The sequence below is a fragment of the Alosa pseudoharengus genome, unplaced genomic scaffold (assembly GCF_046254945.1).
Source record: "Alosa pseudoharengus isolate Yale_2024_CS ecotype anadromous, Long Island Sound unplaced genomic scaffold, YU_APseudo_1.1 YU_APseudo_1.1_scf_15, whole genome shotgun sequence".
NCBI lineage: Eukaryota > Metazoa > Chordata > Actinopteri > Clupeiformes > Clupeidae > Alosa > Alosa pseudoharengus.
In genome coordinates, this window is record NW_027468620.1 from 14,733,299 (window position 1) to 14,750,290 (window position 16,992).

Here is a 16,992-nt window from a genome sequence, read left to right on the forward strand (position 1 = left end):
CAGTGGCAGGTCCTAATTAGTGCACTTAGGCATTGATATAGCCAGACAAAGGACTGCTGATTTTCAGCTTCACTTAAATGCTTTTCCAGCTTTACAATATGTGTGTGAGACAACATCTTTCACATAGTCATAGATGGATGGATCTCTGACAGAGAGGACAGGACCACCTTGGACAAGACAGACAGGTAGACATAAGACAGACTTTCCGACGGACCCCAAAGCCTACTATGACCAGACCACGCAGTCTTGAGTTTGACTTTCCGATGGATCGTGGGCTATTCACATGACTCACATCACCATGACTCACTTTTTTCATACTTTTGTGGTTTAGGTAGCCTATGTTAAAGTTTCCTTTAATCTTGACCCCTATGCAGCAGGACAGAAGTCTGTCAGTTTACATTTATTTATAGACTAAGTAGAACAGGCCTATTGATTGCATTTAGTTGGTTAATTGAATTTTGACGCAACTTGATAATGTGCATATCTGACAGTGGGATTTCCGTAACATGTGAGGAGGGGGGTTGTGATGTGGTTTTTAGCCTAGGCTCCTGCACTTGCCACAATTGACGTTATTTTTGTCGTTTGCGTGGGTCGTTTCCTAGTTTTCGTGTGAGCAATCTGAAGGGAAAGTGTTTTTTTAACAAGAACCTCTACCACAGGCAGTGAAAAGAGTTAGAAGCAGTGGATGTAAACGAAACCGTTTATTGCACACTCGTTGAACTTGAACGTGAGAGGACCTGCAGACTATCACGGGTGTATCTGTAGCGCCGCGCTGCTGGCTACTCTGGTAGACTTTCTCACCCGTGGGTGCAGCGCAGGCGTAGGATATTAGTCTGGAATCAGAACTTTCTGTGGTTTTCTGCAAATTGCTTATTTCGCGCTCAGGTGTTTCTATGTGTGAAGCGTTTGTTGTCACCATGGCCAGCCTGAGAGCGTTCAGTGAGCCAATTGGTAAGTTACACTTTTCTCCTTTTCCGCGAGATGTTGACTCAGTTCGTGTAGTCTTTGTGATCACTTGGTCTTTCAGCTTGGTAGAGCCGTCTCCGATTGTTTCAGCTGGGGAAAGCTTCTCAGTTTGAACTCTTTTTTCAGTACTATTTGTATGTAAAGCGCGTTTGAGCTTCACTGAGGTGGGCTACATTTTCAAGTTTATGTCATGATTGTAACTGTAAGCTAGTAGCTGCATTGACAATTTCAACCAAGTCAACACAACAATGCAATAATTAACAACCGATTATAGCCTAGTTGGTTATCATTATTGTCTCACTTAAAATTGGATATGATGTTTAGTCCAGTTTATGAAAATAGGGTCACGAGGACTGGGATGAGTCGTTTATTTTCTGTCTATTAACTGTAAGTCCAGGTGTTTATTTATTTATTTTTTATTTATTAAAAGTCATTAGGCTACACATAACATTAGGGTATGCTCTCTTGGAAGAGAAGCTGGTCCACGCTCCTTACCTTTTCCTTTACAACCATGCTCAAACATAATGCTTTACCAGAGCAGCATGGTTTAGTTAAGCACTTCATATAGTTTCACTTTTGAGGCATGCTTGCATAATCCACTGTGGCCTTTCATAGATTCTATACCAGGCAGGCTGATAATACAGCATCAGCCACAATGGTGTATCATCACTGATGCCCAAATCAGCCATTTCAGGTTTAACAAGTCAGGTTCATTTTCAAAATATGCTTCAGAATATCTTCTGTGGCTTGCGCCTTTCAAAAGCTTAAAACTTTTCAACAGCATTTGAGGAGCATGTTAGTGTTATTATTAGTAGTATATATATATATATATATTGTGTGTGTGTGTGTTTGTGTATGTGCATGCTCTCCAGTGTCCATGAATATGAAAAAAATATGCTTACTGGTACTGTTTGTGTGGAGTAGATGTCTGGGTGGCCATGCACTGGAGAATCTGGACTCCTTCTTGTAGAATCGTGTCCCTGGGCCATATATTATTATGCGGTGTGTATTTCATCTCCAAGTCTCGGTCCAGGGCGCGTCGCTACATGCCCTTGCATTCCGGCGCTGTGCTGAGACAATGATGGGTTGATTCAGAGATTTTCTCGCGGTTGATGAATTCGAACAGTCTGCAGGCTTTTGGAGATGCACCTTGGAAGTTATGGGGGAGGGAGCTTGATGAACCTGGATCTATTTCTATGCACATGAAGAGCTGGACTGAGTATCCAACATGTGTTCATCACGACTAGTGTACTAGACTACAGTTGGTGCACATTCAGGGACAAGGCCTTGGAAAGCACTAATGTTGTGAAGTCAAGTCAAGTCAACTTTATTTATATATATATATATATATATATATTTCATACACAGAGGTCATTCAATGTGCTTTACACAAGCAAACAGGAATAGCTAATAAAAGCATAGAAGGGCAATAGTCAAAGAATAGTTTAAAAATTAAAGAATAAAAAAGAAAACATAAAACACACAAGGTAATAGTACATAAAAGCATAAAGGGCAATCGTTTAAAAAGTAATAATTAAAACACATAAAAAACAATATAGCATGATTATACTAGTCAAGCACCCATTGAACAGAAGCGCTCTATGGGGATTCTTGAAGTAGTCCCAAACTGTGCGCGGCACGCACACATATATTTCCTTTCAGGGCCAAAATGCCCGACCACAGGGCTCGATAGTCCCTTGTGGAGTATTAACACCCAGAGAAACTCGGTAGAGCTGTACCTCTCGAGCCGTAAAGACCAAGCAGTTACACTCTGACTATGACCGATCTGTAGCCTAGAAATCTAGACGCACCCTAGCGGCGGCAAATTAATTTGCTCAGCCTGTACGTCTATTAGCAAACCATAGGGATTTCTATTGGCTGATGCCGTGGACGTCATCCAATCACAGCTCTCTATTTTGTTAGAGAGTCTTAAGGCGGGCTTAACAGGATGACGACAGTCCTGCGACGGTGAACAACAAGGAAGGTGGCTATGGCAAACGAAGAGCGGTTGTTTGAATTGGCGTTGGCGTCAACTTTGGAGGAGTTGGACTTGTGCTTTTCTTTGAAAGTTGAGCAACACAATGCACTTAATCATTCCTTTCAAAGAAGGATGTATTTGTCATTTTGCCGACCGGATACGGATATGGTCGTAGAGCTGGCCTATTGCATGCCTAGGCCGTTTGAAAGACAATTCTCTGCCCGCCCCTTTGATTAAGCGAGGTGAATGGGTCGATTCCAGACTATACATTTCAATGGCCCGCCAGGCTACCCAATCTGTCTATTCTGTTTGAAAGACAGGACAACTACTTCAGAGAATCCCCCTTTGCCCAACTAAGGACAGCAATAGTACTACAAGAAGCAATAGTAATTACCTGAACAGTGCTCTGTGAACTGGGCAATGAATTTCGCAGAAAGCATCTGAGAAAAGTTTGGTCTTAAGTCTATATTTGAAATTAGCAACAGTTGGGGCAACTTTGACCTCATCTGAAAGTTGGTTCTAGAGCTGAACTGCATAGCAACTAAAAGCTGCTTCACCATGTTTAGTTATAACAGAAGGTTTTACTAACAAGTATGTCTCCCGAGACCTGAGAGGTGTGGAAAGTATGTAATGCTGAAAGATGTCTGCTAGGTAATTTGGTCCCGTTCCATTTAGTGATTTATAAACAAGCATAAGCGATTTAAGGTCAATTCTGCGACTTACTGGTAGCCAATGCAGGGATTTATGGAGTAATGTGGTCTGTTCTGGTTTTCATGAGAAGCCGCTGCATTTTGTATAATTTGAAGCTGTTTGATAGTCTAGTTTTTTTTGTTTTTTGGAAGACCTGTGAAAAGCCCATTGCAGTAATCCACCCTACTGGAGATGAATGCATGAATGCGTTTTTCTAGATCATATTTTGACATTAGCCCACTAAATTTGGCAGTGTTTTTGAGATGGTGAAAAGCTGATTTAGTTATTGCTTTCATGTGACTGTTTAAATTTAGATCACTGTACATGTAAATGTAAATGTAAATCAGGTTTCTAGGCCAAGTACTTGCGTATACAAGGAGTTTGGTCTCTGCATTTATCCCATCCCTGAATTAGTGAACACACAGAGCCCACAGTGAACACACAGTGAGGTGAAGCACACACTAACCCAGAACAGTGAGCTGCCTGATACAGCAGTGAGGGGTTAGGTGCCTTGCTTAAGGGTACTTCAGCCGTGGATGTGGACATGGGCGAGTAGTGCTCAACCACTTACCCGCCCACATTTTTCCTACTGGTTGGGGATCGAACCGGCAACCCTGTATGGGCGTATGTCACCAAGGCTGTATGTCACCAAGATTTTTAACAGTATCCTTTGCTTGGCAGTTTTATTTGTGAGGACACACTATAACAGTTTCCAAAGTACAGTTTCCAATTGTGCATCATCACCAACATCAAGCATCAAGCAGAGGATCATGGTACTTCCCCTACATTCCCCCGGCCGAAATGGCAGTGAAAGTGAGAAGTGAGATCTAAATGATGATTAAGAGATGGATCTTTAATAAAAATGTCATAATTATATATTTACTAAATGTTTGTACATATGTACTTTTAGAGGTCAGGTCCTTGATTATAATATATTTTGCCCATTGTGGTAAATGTATCAAAATTCACTTTACTTGACAGTACCGACATAAGAGTGACATGACACTGTCATGAACATATGTTATGACACATGATTCATGAACCCTAACCCTAACTCTAACTCTAACCCTAATCCTAACCCTTTTGTTATGACAAAAAACAAATGTCACTTAATAATAGAAGCGTTATGTCAAAGTTTATGACTTGTTTATGACACATTCATGACAGTGTCATGTCACTTTTATGACGATACTGTTAAGTGTAACTCAAAATTCTCCTCACGCTCTTTTTGATGTCCATACGGGGTGTGTGCTTCAAATAAACAGCTGGACACCATTTAGTCATTTAGTATGTTGACGTATGTATGTTGATACAGTGTATTACTCTCTTATATGGGTAAGAATGGACTGACTGACAGGCAAAACTCTGATGACTGTTTTCCTTTTTCCACTGTGTGAATCACCTTTCTCTCTGTGCGCATGTTGCGTGTGAATTCTACAAATGGGGATGTCTGCAGTAGTAAGACTGTTGCGTTGCATGAGCGTTGGTCAGATGGAGTGTTTATAAATGCAAGGTCATGTTGGGGCCATGTAGGCCTGAGAGAGCAGCCATTTTTTCCTCCTGGGCTTTTTGTGGTTAGGGACGGTGTCTACTTGGTGTGTGTCTGGTACATGTCGTCTCCACTGTGGCTTTTCCTACCGAGTGACACTTTGACAAGTTCCCCCAGAGAGCCTGAGGTGTGTGTGTGTGTGTGTGTTAGAAAGACCTGTTGTAGAGCAAGGAGTCTTGTTGGTGCATGTAGGAGACAAATAATTGAAGACTGCTGTGCACGTGTGTGTGTGTGTGTGTCTGTGTGTGTGTGTGTGTGTGTGTGTGTGTGTGTTTGTGTCTGCGCACACGCACATTCATGCTTCAATGTGTATTCTGGGGTTTATGCCTCCATACTTCAAAACATGAAGCCTAACCCTCCCAGGATGCAACATGTACAGGCCCATAACTCTCCATACATCCTCAGCCTTTGAATAAAGGACACAGTTAGGCTCTGTCTGCCATGACGTCATCTGCAGTCCATATTGCCATTTGACATAATCAGTGATCATGACTCGGCTCAAACATATCTATTGTTTATGTTTACATGCCAGATTTAGTAGCTTAGCAACAGCCTACCAACAAGATTTCCAAATACATATACATATCTGCATATCATAATGATGTAGTTGCAGGGGTGGGTAGTAACGCAACTACTTGTAACACACATAAGTAAACAGGAGTACTTTTTATATTCCTTGTTACTGTACTTTTACTCATTATTACTCGTGTAGGTTTTTGAGCCAGTAATGTTCTACTCAAGTATATTTTCCATATACCTACAACCACAGTACATTTTCTGTATCTATATACCACAAATCAGCCCTAAATCGACAGAGAGAGAGCAAGTAGCACCTCTAAGAAGATACCGAGGTGCTAGCTGCCTCAAAGGAAAAATAAGTAGGCTACCGCTTCTCATTAGACCACAATACGGATGTAATGGTGCCAAACACATTGCATTGTAGATTAAGAACTGTTGGTCAGAAACAGCATTTGCAGCGAGGGCTATATCGTGGGAGTAACCCTAGAGGAACCATATACCTATAGGCAATTCTTATGTTTGATTGGCCCACTGAACTTGCTTTACCTCATTTAAAAAAGTGCTGTTTTTGCCCGTATTAACTATTTTGCACTTTCCCACTCAAAAAAATATAAAAAATGGAAAGTTACTTGTAATTTGAGTACTTTATTAACAATGTATTTTTTTACTTTTAAAAGTAAGTTTCTCAAACTGGAAGTAATTGTACTTTTACCGGGGTGTAGATTTTCAGGACTCCACCCACAACTGCGTAGTTCTAAAACTTGATTACTAAAGTTTTCCATCAAAATATTTTGTCCACACCAACACATATTCTATAAACTTTTGTTTGTTTTGTTTTTGATTTTACAAGGCAGCCATGTCATAATGGTTAGGGAATCAGACTGGTGATTGCGTGGCTTGGTCGATCCCCGAAAAATGTGGGCAGCGGGAGTGATTAATAGGTGCTCTGCTATCCACGGCCAAGGTGCCCTTAAGCAAGGGTCCTTGACCCGGGTGCCACTGCAATGGCTTACCACTGCTTTGGGTGTTTGTGTGTGCTCGCTACTCACAGTGGGTTAATTTCTATTGTGTGTGTGTGTGTGTGTGTGTGTGTGTGTGTGGGTTCACTAATGAAATGCAGAGGAAGAGGGAGGTAGAGGAAGAATCTCGCTTGCGATGAATAATATCTATCTATTACCTTACACTGATGGCGAAAAACGGCCTTCATTAGTTTCTGATGTCCACTCCAACCCAGCTAGGTCATAGCGGAAGTGTGCATATCTAAGAACCAGGGATTAGAAACGGTTCAAAGAACGAAAATGAAAACCGGGATCGAACACAATTTTTGGATAAACGTAACAGAAAATGATAACAAAACCGATTTCACTTGTACGCTACTTTCCATTTTAGATAACCGGTTACAGTAATAATGGTATTTATCGTTCCAATTAACCTTTCTTTGAATATTATTCAAAAGTCCATAGGCTCGCAAAGTCACCTGCACACAAAGTGTTCTCCAGACCTCTTATAGGATGAATTTAGTCAGATTAAATTAATCAGTGTCTCCCCTGTATAATAGGCTAGGCCTATTATGGATTTTTATCCAAGACTATCTAACTGCCTTTTCCAAGTATGTAGCCTAAACATTATGTGAAATAACATAGGTTACCAGAGACACTATATCTAGGCCTAGTGTCATGCAGTAACACCACACATAGGCTATTATAGGGCTTAAAGCAAGGACATTTTCTGTACCTGAAGTTAGGCTATCAGCTATTTTTGAATATCTAATATTATATAGGCTAATTGCCTACATGACATCTATGGTCAAATAGTAAGAGTTTTGATGACTACATTTAGTTAGAACAGAAATGAAACTTGCTGAATGTTAAGTGTCCCACATTACCCAATGTCCCAGATTACCCAAATTCACCCTATTTGTATAGCACCCAAATATACACAGAATGCAGCTCAAAGTGCTTTACATTTGGAACATGTAACACAATAATAAAGAAGAATCAGTCAGTCCTCTTCGTTGCTGTGGCCATTTATGATCCAATCAGCAACATATCAGAAATACTTAGTAGTAGTATATATATTTTTGTATATGTATATATTTTTTATTTTTTTTAATTTCTTATTTCATCACACGTCAAAACACACACACACACACACACACACACACACATATCTGACTTTCTCCAACTTTTGCACATCTCCATAGAACTTTTTATTTATTATTTTTGATTTCTCCTCCATCTATCTACCTATGTCCTTGATTCTCTAGCCTTTATGCCCCCCCACCTCCATCCCCAACACACACACACAAAACACACACACTTACATCATCACTGTCATCACCTCACATACTGTACATACAGCACACTGCTTGCTACAGTAAGCCTCCTCTACATACTTGCTGCACACTGCCCCCCCCCCTACATACACAGCACATTGTCTTCAGGATCTTCTTCAACACACATCCTCTACATACTTACAGCACACTGCCCCCACCTACCCACACACACACTACACACACACACACATAGTCACTGCTCCACTCCCCTCCCGCCCACACACACATCTTCACTGTCATCACTCACATACATCATACATACAGTACTCTGCTTGCAATAGTAAGTCCCTTCACCATACTTGCAGTACACTGCGCCCCCTCCCCTACATACACAGCGCATTATTTCATCAGGAAGCTTCTCCAACACACATCCCCAACATACTTACAGCACACTGCTTTTTAGCTTTTTTAGGGCTGGATAAAGTTGACCAAATGGATATAGGCTGCGTGAATAAAGTAGGCTACTTTGTTGCTCCAACCCTTCCAACGTTAATGGGGACGAATGTTGACATTTTCCGTATTTTGCGTGAGAAACCCGGGAAATCTCCCTTATTTTCATTGTTCAATGTTGACAGAGCTATGGGACGAAAGAGAACGTTATATGGCGACAGAAATCAACAATCAAACAAGCCACTTTGATTTTTTTGCTGTTTTCATTAATACAAAAGATGGGTGACCCTCCCTCCTAGACAAAAAAAAGTTAGGTGACCCTCCCCTCATCAAAGAATAAAAAGACCCTCCCCTATTTTCCTCCGGTGACCCCGTTTATAAATAACGAACGGTCCCTAACCCTTAACCCCCTAAAAGCACATCATATGGCAACAGTGGCAGCCTTAACCCTTAACTCCCTAAAAGCACGTCAACAGTGGCAGCCTTAACCCTTAACCAGTGGTGGAATGTGAAGTACAAATACTTCGTTACTGTACTTAAGTACATTTTCCACGTATTTGTACTTTACTTAAGTAGAATTTATAGTGCATACTTTTGACTTTTACTTCGTTACATTTTACAGCAATTATCTGTACTTTTACTCCGCTACATTTCTACAACACCATCGTTCCTTTTTACGTTTTACCAGGGGGCGGGGTTGCTACCAAAGATTCTGGAGCGCTACATGCCCAGCTTCTAAATCTTTGAAACATAAGCTTCTAGTCTAGACCAGGCAATGTGTGAGCTTGTTGTAGCCATCTGCATTCGGTAGGCTATATTCACCAGACCCATGGCTACACTGGACATGCAACTGTGTTCTGTGCCTTTCTCTGTCTGTTATCTGCAGCGTTAGGGCCTCCTCTCCGATGAGATTGCTATCCGCGGATCAGCGAAGTTACAGGCAATGGCCATGCTTCTGTCACACGTCTGATCATTTGCGGCACAAATTAATGGTAGACTATTATAGAACCTCTGTCTATAACATTTTCCAGATTAGGAAATATTTCTTAATTGTGTGTGATCAAATAAAGAGGCATAGCCTACAATTGGGGGGTAGTAATGTGAGCGCTCATTCAAATATGTGCGTCTGCATCAGCAACTTTTCTGTTCAATCAGCAGAATTGGCATTATGATCCACCCGACGTTTCCCTTGTCTGCCCCGTTAAACTTCAGGCTCTCGTGTTTTGCTGAATGATATTTTACTCAGCAGATCACCCTAGTAGATAACCAGAATTACAGTCTTAGAATTGTAGGTCAGAATGTAAACTGGGCCACAGATGGTAAGCACAATTGCATTAGCTTAAAACTAGTCAAGTATAACCTAAAACTAGCTTAATTAAAATGCCACAGCCCATACTGATTTTTCTTTTAGAATATAGATATTAAGAGAATAAATCATTATGCAAATACTTTTACTTTTAATACTTAAAGTACATTTAAAAGCAGGTACTTTTTACTTTTACTTAAGTAGGGTTGCCATTGTGGTACTTTTACTTTTATTAAAGTAAATATTTCTCTGTGTATTTGTACTTTTACTTAAGTACTGAGTTTCAGTACTTCCTCCACCACTGCCCTTAACTCCCTAAAAGCACGGCATATGGCAACAGTGGCAGCCTTAACCCTTAACCCCCTGAAAGCACGCCATATGGCAACAGTGGCAAGGAAAAAACACTGTTCCAGGAAGAAACCTTGAGCAGAATGATGTCAATACGTCTTCTCTTGCATCAGAAATGGCAACAGTTGGCCTACTTAGCTTCAAGTTAACCATCCTTTGTTTGTAGCAGAGGATAGGGCCCACCTAATATTTCCTGTTGTAAATTAAGTTACTTGTCCGGAATTTATCAAACATACATCTCCAACCACAGCTAAGGTGTGAACTGTGCCAAAGGTGTCAGATGCACTAAGAGTGGAGTCTTCTCATTGGACGGGTCCCAGATGAGGAAATAGAGTGACTCAGAGCCTGTGTCACCACACTCTTCCTCTCTCTGTCTCATTTTGTTCTATTTACCTTTATTAGTGGCGCCACCCGCACTGAAATGCCACGTTTTGTGCCTCTTTGTGTTTTTTCAGAGAGGATTGCTTCAGAGCCTGTGGAGGACACAGACACAAGTAGCTTCATGGGAAGCATGGTACGGCATTTACGTTATGTTCTTTGGTACTATATATGTGCAATGATTAGTACAATGTATTTCTTATCTAAGCAAATGTTACACGATTTGGCTTGGGATTAGGTTTGGGGCTTCTACTTTGTAACTCTGTTTACTTATGTGAGAATAACAATGTACCAGAGGCTTACATTAACCTGTAGACGCATATCATGATTCAAAGGATACTTTCAGTAAAATTATACTAAACTGTTTCATTAAATATATCTGGTAGATTTATGTTGTTATATAATGATTTCAAACATTACTGCTATGGGGTTTTGTTTCATTGAAAGCTAACTGGGAATCATTGCAAACATTATGAATGCTCCCACTGTCTTTGTGAAGTCCTGAGTTTGCAAAGTTGTCTCAGAGGCATGTTGCGACTAGACTCTCACTTATTTTCATGTTCATCTGAAGGTATTATTTGAGCTCACCACGCTGCACACCCTTTGATGGGCCCTGTTGGATTGGGTAGCTGGTGCAGCCTTAGCTTGCATTAGTTTATGTGCTCATAAGCCTTACAGACTTGTCTTCCTCATGTGTACATTTTCACGTTTCATCACTTGCAGTCATTAAAGTCCACCTATCCAGTTCAAGTCACAGAGCCCCAAGGTATGTATGTTCAAGTGCTAACTGAAATAAGCCATGCAAAACTGTACATCATTGTCATGATACAAAAAACAAACATCTTTTAGCTTTAGGGTTTTGTCATGTCATCAGTGTACTACACTGTAAGTGTCATGTTCCATAGAACATCATTTTGAGTTTAAGATTAACAGTGCTATGTTTTTTTTTATAACATAGAAGCTTATTTCTATAACTTTGACTGCTGCCCAACGTCAAGCACTTCAATTATTTTGAACTTTTCTCTGTAAATAAACCTAGAACCTTAGTTACACTTGACAAGGCTGTTTTATATTTTATATTAATGTTTATATTATTATTTTGATATATTTTTATACTGTATATTTGTATTTATTTATTATGATTTTATTATGACTGATTTACAGACAGTAGGTTGTTTATGTATTATGACAAACACCATTGCCAGGCAAAGTTGTGGTTTAGTGGTAATTCAGGTGTTTCCTGATTGTGACTGATTCTCAGAATTTTGAGTTTGATTTTCAGTTCAGAATATGTTTGCGTGTCAAAACACTGACACCACTTCCTAATCAAATTGTAATTTATCATAAATGCAAACTGCCTTCAAATAATTTATGATGTATTCCCATTGATTATGGTGCTGTACAGGAGACATTTGTTGTATCTCACATCCTCTGCTCTTTATCTACACTAAATTGCCACTAGATGAGGCTGTGCAGTGGTGATTTGTTTGCCTTGCAACTCATACCAGGCTGAGGCAAGCCATCTCAGAGCAATTATCTTGATAAGAACATATTGCTTCTATTATTATTTCATTAGCAGTGTGAATTGTAACCTTCCCATTTACAATGTTCAATTTTTCACATTTATTACCACCTGCATGTTTACTTTATTGTGATACAGTGACATTACAGTTCCCATCCACGACCCCTGGATGTATAACAAGCCCAACAAGCAGAATACAACAGGTGGGTGTCACTTAAACCCAGACTGCTGGTGTACACCATAATAATCAGTGTAACAGTTTTGTGAGGAAAGTTTGATAAAAATGTTGGGGGTGGGGGTGGAAATAGGTCAATCCTTGTGGCCTCATTTCTAAAAATGTTCTTATGTTCTTAGGCATACTGGTTTTTAGGCATTTGTGTAGTGTATATACTGAAATCCACACCAAAGTTCAGATTTATAAAACATGGTCTACTACATAGTACTTAGTGTGACGTAAGGTTCCAACTTGGGATAATCATGTTTCCTTGCGGTGATGTTGGCCATGCTGCAGGTAGTTGGACATTTAAAAGCAAATATTACATTTACTCAACCTTCTTGAATTTCCCCTCGGGGATCAATAAAGTATCTATCTATCTTCTTCTTTACAATGTGGTCATGCCCATAGAAAGCATGATGTCTGTAGTCAGTCTCCAAGACTTTTGTATTGTTGGCATTAAAGTATAAGTATAAGTAAGTACATATACTCTTTTGATCCCGTGAGGGAAATTTGGTCTCTGCATTTATCCCAATCCGTGAATTAGTGAAACACACTCAGCACACAGTGAACACACAGTGAGGTGAAGCACACACTAATCCCAATGCAGTGAGTTGCCTGCTACAGCGATGCTCGGGGAGCAGTGAGGGGTTAGGTGCCTTGCTCAAGGGCACTTCAGGCGTTCCTACTGGTCGGGGTTCGAACTGGCAACCTTCCGGTTACAAGTCCGAAGCGCTAACCAGTAGGCCACGGCTGCCCCAAGGTAAATTCAAAATAAACATATTTTTTCCAAAAAACAGTAAACAATTCTCTCAACAGTAGATATGTTGTCTTTGAACTATTCTCAATTAAATGTAGAGTTGACATGATTTGTAAATCACAGCATTCTTTTTTTTTTTAATTCACATTTTACAAAGTGTCCCAACTTTTTCGGAATTCGGGCTGTAGATCTAATGTTGGATGGTTGCAGCGTTTGTATAAATTACACATCCTAGACTATGTAAATAGCACTCATTGCAGTGGGCAGAGGGAAACAGTTAGATTTCAACTCATCACACTTGCAAATCTAAAAGTAGCATTGTTCCATTTGACAGTGGAGTCATCCTTCCTGTAAAGATATGCTGTGGGCAGCTACGCCTACCTCATTTCCTCTTACACTTCCCAAGAAGCACACTTTTTTATATACATATTATATTAACGCTGATAAAATTACTCATATTGAAGCTGCACATGTTGTGTATTAGTATTAGACCTAAAAAATAATAATTGAAACTATCTGTTCTCCTCCTAGCCAGTGGAAAACGATGGAAGTGAATGCATTTGCCGCCCATCAATCTCTTCAGGTAAACTCCATTCTCTTATCCTAACAATGACATTATAAAAGAATGCTTTAGGAAATGCAAGTTAAAATGTACTGTCACAGGTTTTCCTAGTTAAATTTCTGTTTATTGCGCTGTACTGCTATATTAGATTATATGAGTAGCACATTATGTGTTCAAAAACAACCATACCAAGAATGTGAAGCATTAGGTAAGGGATAATGTATTCTGCAGCATTATGAGGGGGCTGTGTAATAAGTAAGGTATAATGTATCACATGATATGCAATGCATTTATCCCATTTATGCATTTCATGCATTTATGTATAGTGACTTTACATCAGGCATCTCAAGAAGATGAAACATGTCTTAAATCAGGCTGACAAAAGAAAAGACAAGCGGTCCCCTTGACCCCTGTCTAACATCTTGTAAATGATCAAATTGAACAAGGCCTAACCTGCTGGTAGAACTAAATATATTGCGGCTATTTGGTTCAGCTCTGGAACCAACTTCCGGAAGACATGCCCGTGCCAGTATCACATCTAGACTTAAGACCAAACTGTTTTCAGATGCTTTCTGATAACTCATTAAATGCATTTGCTGTTAATTAAAGGTGCCATGTGTAAGACTTGAGGTAAAAATATCCAAGAAATTAGCTACACGCATCAAAAGAATGAGAAGAAATTAGGGCAATAATGTCATTTAAAAAATGACAAGGTATAGCGCTGCAGGGATATCAACCTGAATTAGCATGCTAAATTACTAGCCACAGCCCGACAGGTGTCATAATGCCAGTTTCGGCCATGGGAGGCGGTATGCGGGCAACATAACCACCAGCCAAACTGCAATACACATGTCTCGGTTGTTACCGTAGGGTAGACCAACTCACTTTCTGGAGGTATACTGCCCCCATCTTTTATGGAATGTGGAGTATGAATTGATTTTTTGGCGGACATTACACATGGCACCTTTAAAGTGTTCATTATTCCTTTTACTGATTATGCCAAAATGTGAAGCATAAGGTTTAGTTGTTCCAGTAATCAGAAGTTGTTATGCACGCTGTTTCAATTATTCCACTTTGTGTTTATTGTGTATTTGAATTATTCTATTTTATCTACTTTACTTTTTAAACTATATATATATTTTAAACTATTACCCTTTTATTTACTATTATTATTTGCTTTTGTTTATGTAAAGCACAATGAAATAACCCTCTGTATGAAATGCACTATATAAACTTATAAACTATATAAACCTCGCCTATCTGACATCCAGGTTTCACAAAGGACCTGGAGTACCTGAACAGCTCGTGTGACAAGTGCTGCTGCCCTGCTCCGGCGCCCATGATCAGCGACCTGATGAACGACGGTGACCTGCTGCAGCGGCTGCAGCAGAAGCTGGACCCGGCCCACTGCACGGTCAAGAACTGGAAAAACTTTGCCAGCCGCTGGGGCATGAGCTACGACGAGCTGACACTGCTGGAGCACCGCACACAGGGCTCGCCACAGCACAGCCCCACGCAGGAGTTCCTGCTGCGCAACAACCAGAAGAGCGTGCGCGAGCTCACTGAACTCTGCCGCCTGTACCAGCGCATCGACGTGCTGCGCCTGCTGCAGCGCTGGATGGAGAACGACTGGCCCTCGCGCTGGCAGCACGCCCACTAGTCAGCGGTCGGCGTTAGGGACGGACGGACCCGTGGCCCTGGCTGATGGATGATGTAAAACGTCAGAATGTGACTTTTGTTTACTTTTTTTGGAATCAGTCTTGAAGGACTGATGCCACCTCTTCAAGTACAATTTTCTCTGATGGATCCACATAGCTACACTGAGTTTATTATTATTGTTGTATTGTATGTTATTGTTCTTAATGCTCATCTTTGACTGATTGCTAAGGGAAGTTTGGAAAAGCGTACCTGACTCTTGTAGAGTTTTAATCAGGATAGGGATTGTTTGGGGCCTGTTGTTGAGCGCCTTGCTCAGACTCTGCTGATTTCATTCTGAAGAGAAATGCACAATTTTCCATATGGCATATAATGAGGTGTCTTAACAATGAAATATGAGATTAAATAATTCATTGTCATGGTATAGTGGTCTTATTGATCTCTAAAACCTAAATCTAATCTGATAGATAGAAAATATTATCTGCTTTTACCCAATAACCCATTAGTAGTCATACTTATTGAACTACTATCCCAATATTCTAATAATCTTAACTATTCTACATGGAATTCTCAAAAGAATATACTTCTTAGGGGGATGGCAGATGAGTTAAAGACAATGACATTTTCTCACACTGTAGATTACTACAAGCAATGCGTTTAATGTATTTTTGTGGTCTTTGAGGGGAACAGAAAAACAGTTGACTGTAAACACACCTGAAATGGGAGACAGATGGGAGCAAAATAATTCATACAGACTATTTAAGCAGACAGCCTTGTTTCAATGCTAAAAGTGGTCACATGAGAAATAGTTTATGGATTTGACTGTGAAATATTAAGTTGTAAAAAAACTATTCATACCATAATGATAGGTGCACAGTCTTTAGTCACTGAGACACTAGCCGAGAATTTGTAAGGAACGGTGAGAAGGATCTGACTCAGAAAATTGTTGTAACCTACTGTAAATATGATTAAAACAGCCTTGAAACATCAAAAAAGCTATTAACCGAACAACTGTGTTGACATTATGTAGGACCACATTTGTTTTAGGCGTAAAGCTAAACTTCAATCTGTTCATCTCCTCTGTGAGGAGTAAGTTAATTTGGCTTCCGGTCTTAAGTTTCTCAACTGTGTGTACCACACTACTGTCCGAAATGTCCTGATGTTCCTAAGTTGACAGTTTACAATAGTGCTCTCTCCCTTCGCTACAGCCTTGAATTGATATTTTAGAACACCCAGCAAATGTAGAGGTACATTTCACCTTGTGCGAAAGCTTGCTATGTGTTTTCCAAAATGTATTAAGTCCCATAATTTTCAATGGCTGTAAGTACCTGGCTAAAGTGCTGGGGAAATCCGTTCAAAGTTGCTTCTGTTCTTACATTTATTTTAATGCATTGGTTGCATAATTTCATGGGGTGTGTGGTGCAATGTTGTCATTTCTGCTGTATTTTGTTTTTCTAGTTTTCCAGTAATAAATATGATTACACACTTGAAACATGGTAAGTGGAAATTGAAGTGGATGTTTTGTTATTTCTGTTATTACGTAGAAGTCTTCTTTACAGTATCAACTTCCGTTGTCATATTAATGTCAAATTCATGGGGCTGGTAAAAACAACTAATAGACTTTTTGCTTTTTAATTGGCTCCTGGATATATTAATTTAATATCAGATTAATTTAATAAGACAAGACTGCTAATTTTGAAAGATGTATTAAAACAATTTAATAAAATGCCATTCGCATGTAGTTTAATGTAATTATGAAACCAAACTGTTAATAAACATGTATGTATAGCCTATTAGAATAATACACAGTATTCAGCAG

General features: G+C 39.8%; 1 protein-coding gene across 1 annotated transcript; it reads left to right on the top strand.

Annotated features, from left to right (window-relative positions):
• Window positions 1-615: 615 nt before the first annotated feature.
• On the top strand, window positions 616-16,665 carry edaradd (EDAR-associated death domain). Its single transcript, XM_076285684.1, has 6 exons — window positions 616-951; window positions 10,537-10,595; window positions 11,183-11,225; window positions 12,120-12,184; window positions 13,487-13,538; window positions 14,789-16,665. Exons 1-6 carry the CDS (start codon window positions 894-896, stop codon window positions 15,175-15,177), a joined length of 666 nt encoding a protein of 221 aa, XP_076141799.1. The 5' UTR covers window positions 616-893; the 3' UTR covers window positions 15,178-16,665.
• Window positions 16,666-16,992: the final 327 nt, after the last annotated feature.

Excerpts from the sequence above, each read along its gene's own strand:
- edaradd (XM_076285684.1), top strand. The coding sequence starts at position 894 with ATGTGTGAAGCGTTTGTTGTCACCATGGCCAGCCTGAGAGCGTTCAGT. Across the intron at positions 11,226-12,119 it reads TCAAGTCACAGAGCCCCAAG|TGACATTACAGTTCCCATCC; the intron begins GTATGTATGTTC and ends ATTGTGATACAG. Across the intron at positions 12,185-13,486 it reads CAACAAGCAGAATACAACAG|CCAGTGGAAAACGATGGAAG; the intron begins GTGGGTGTCACT and ends TTCTCCTCCTAG.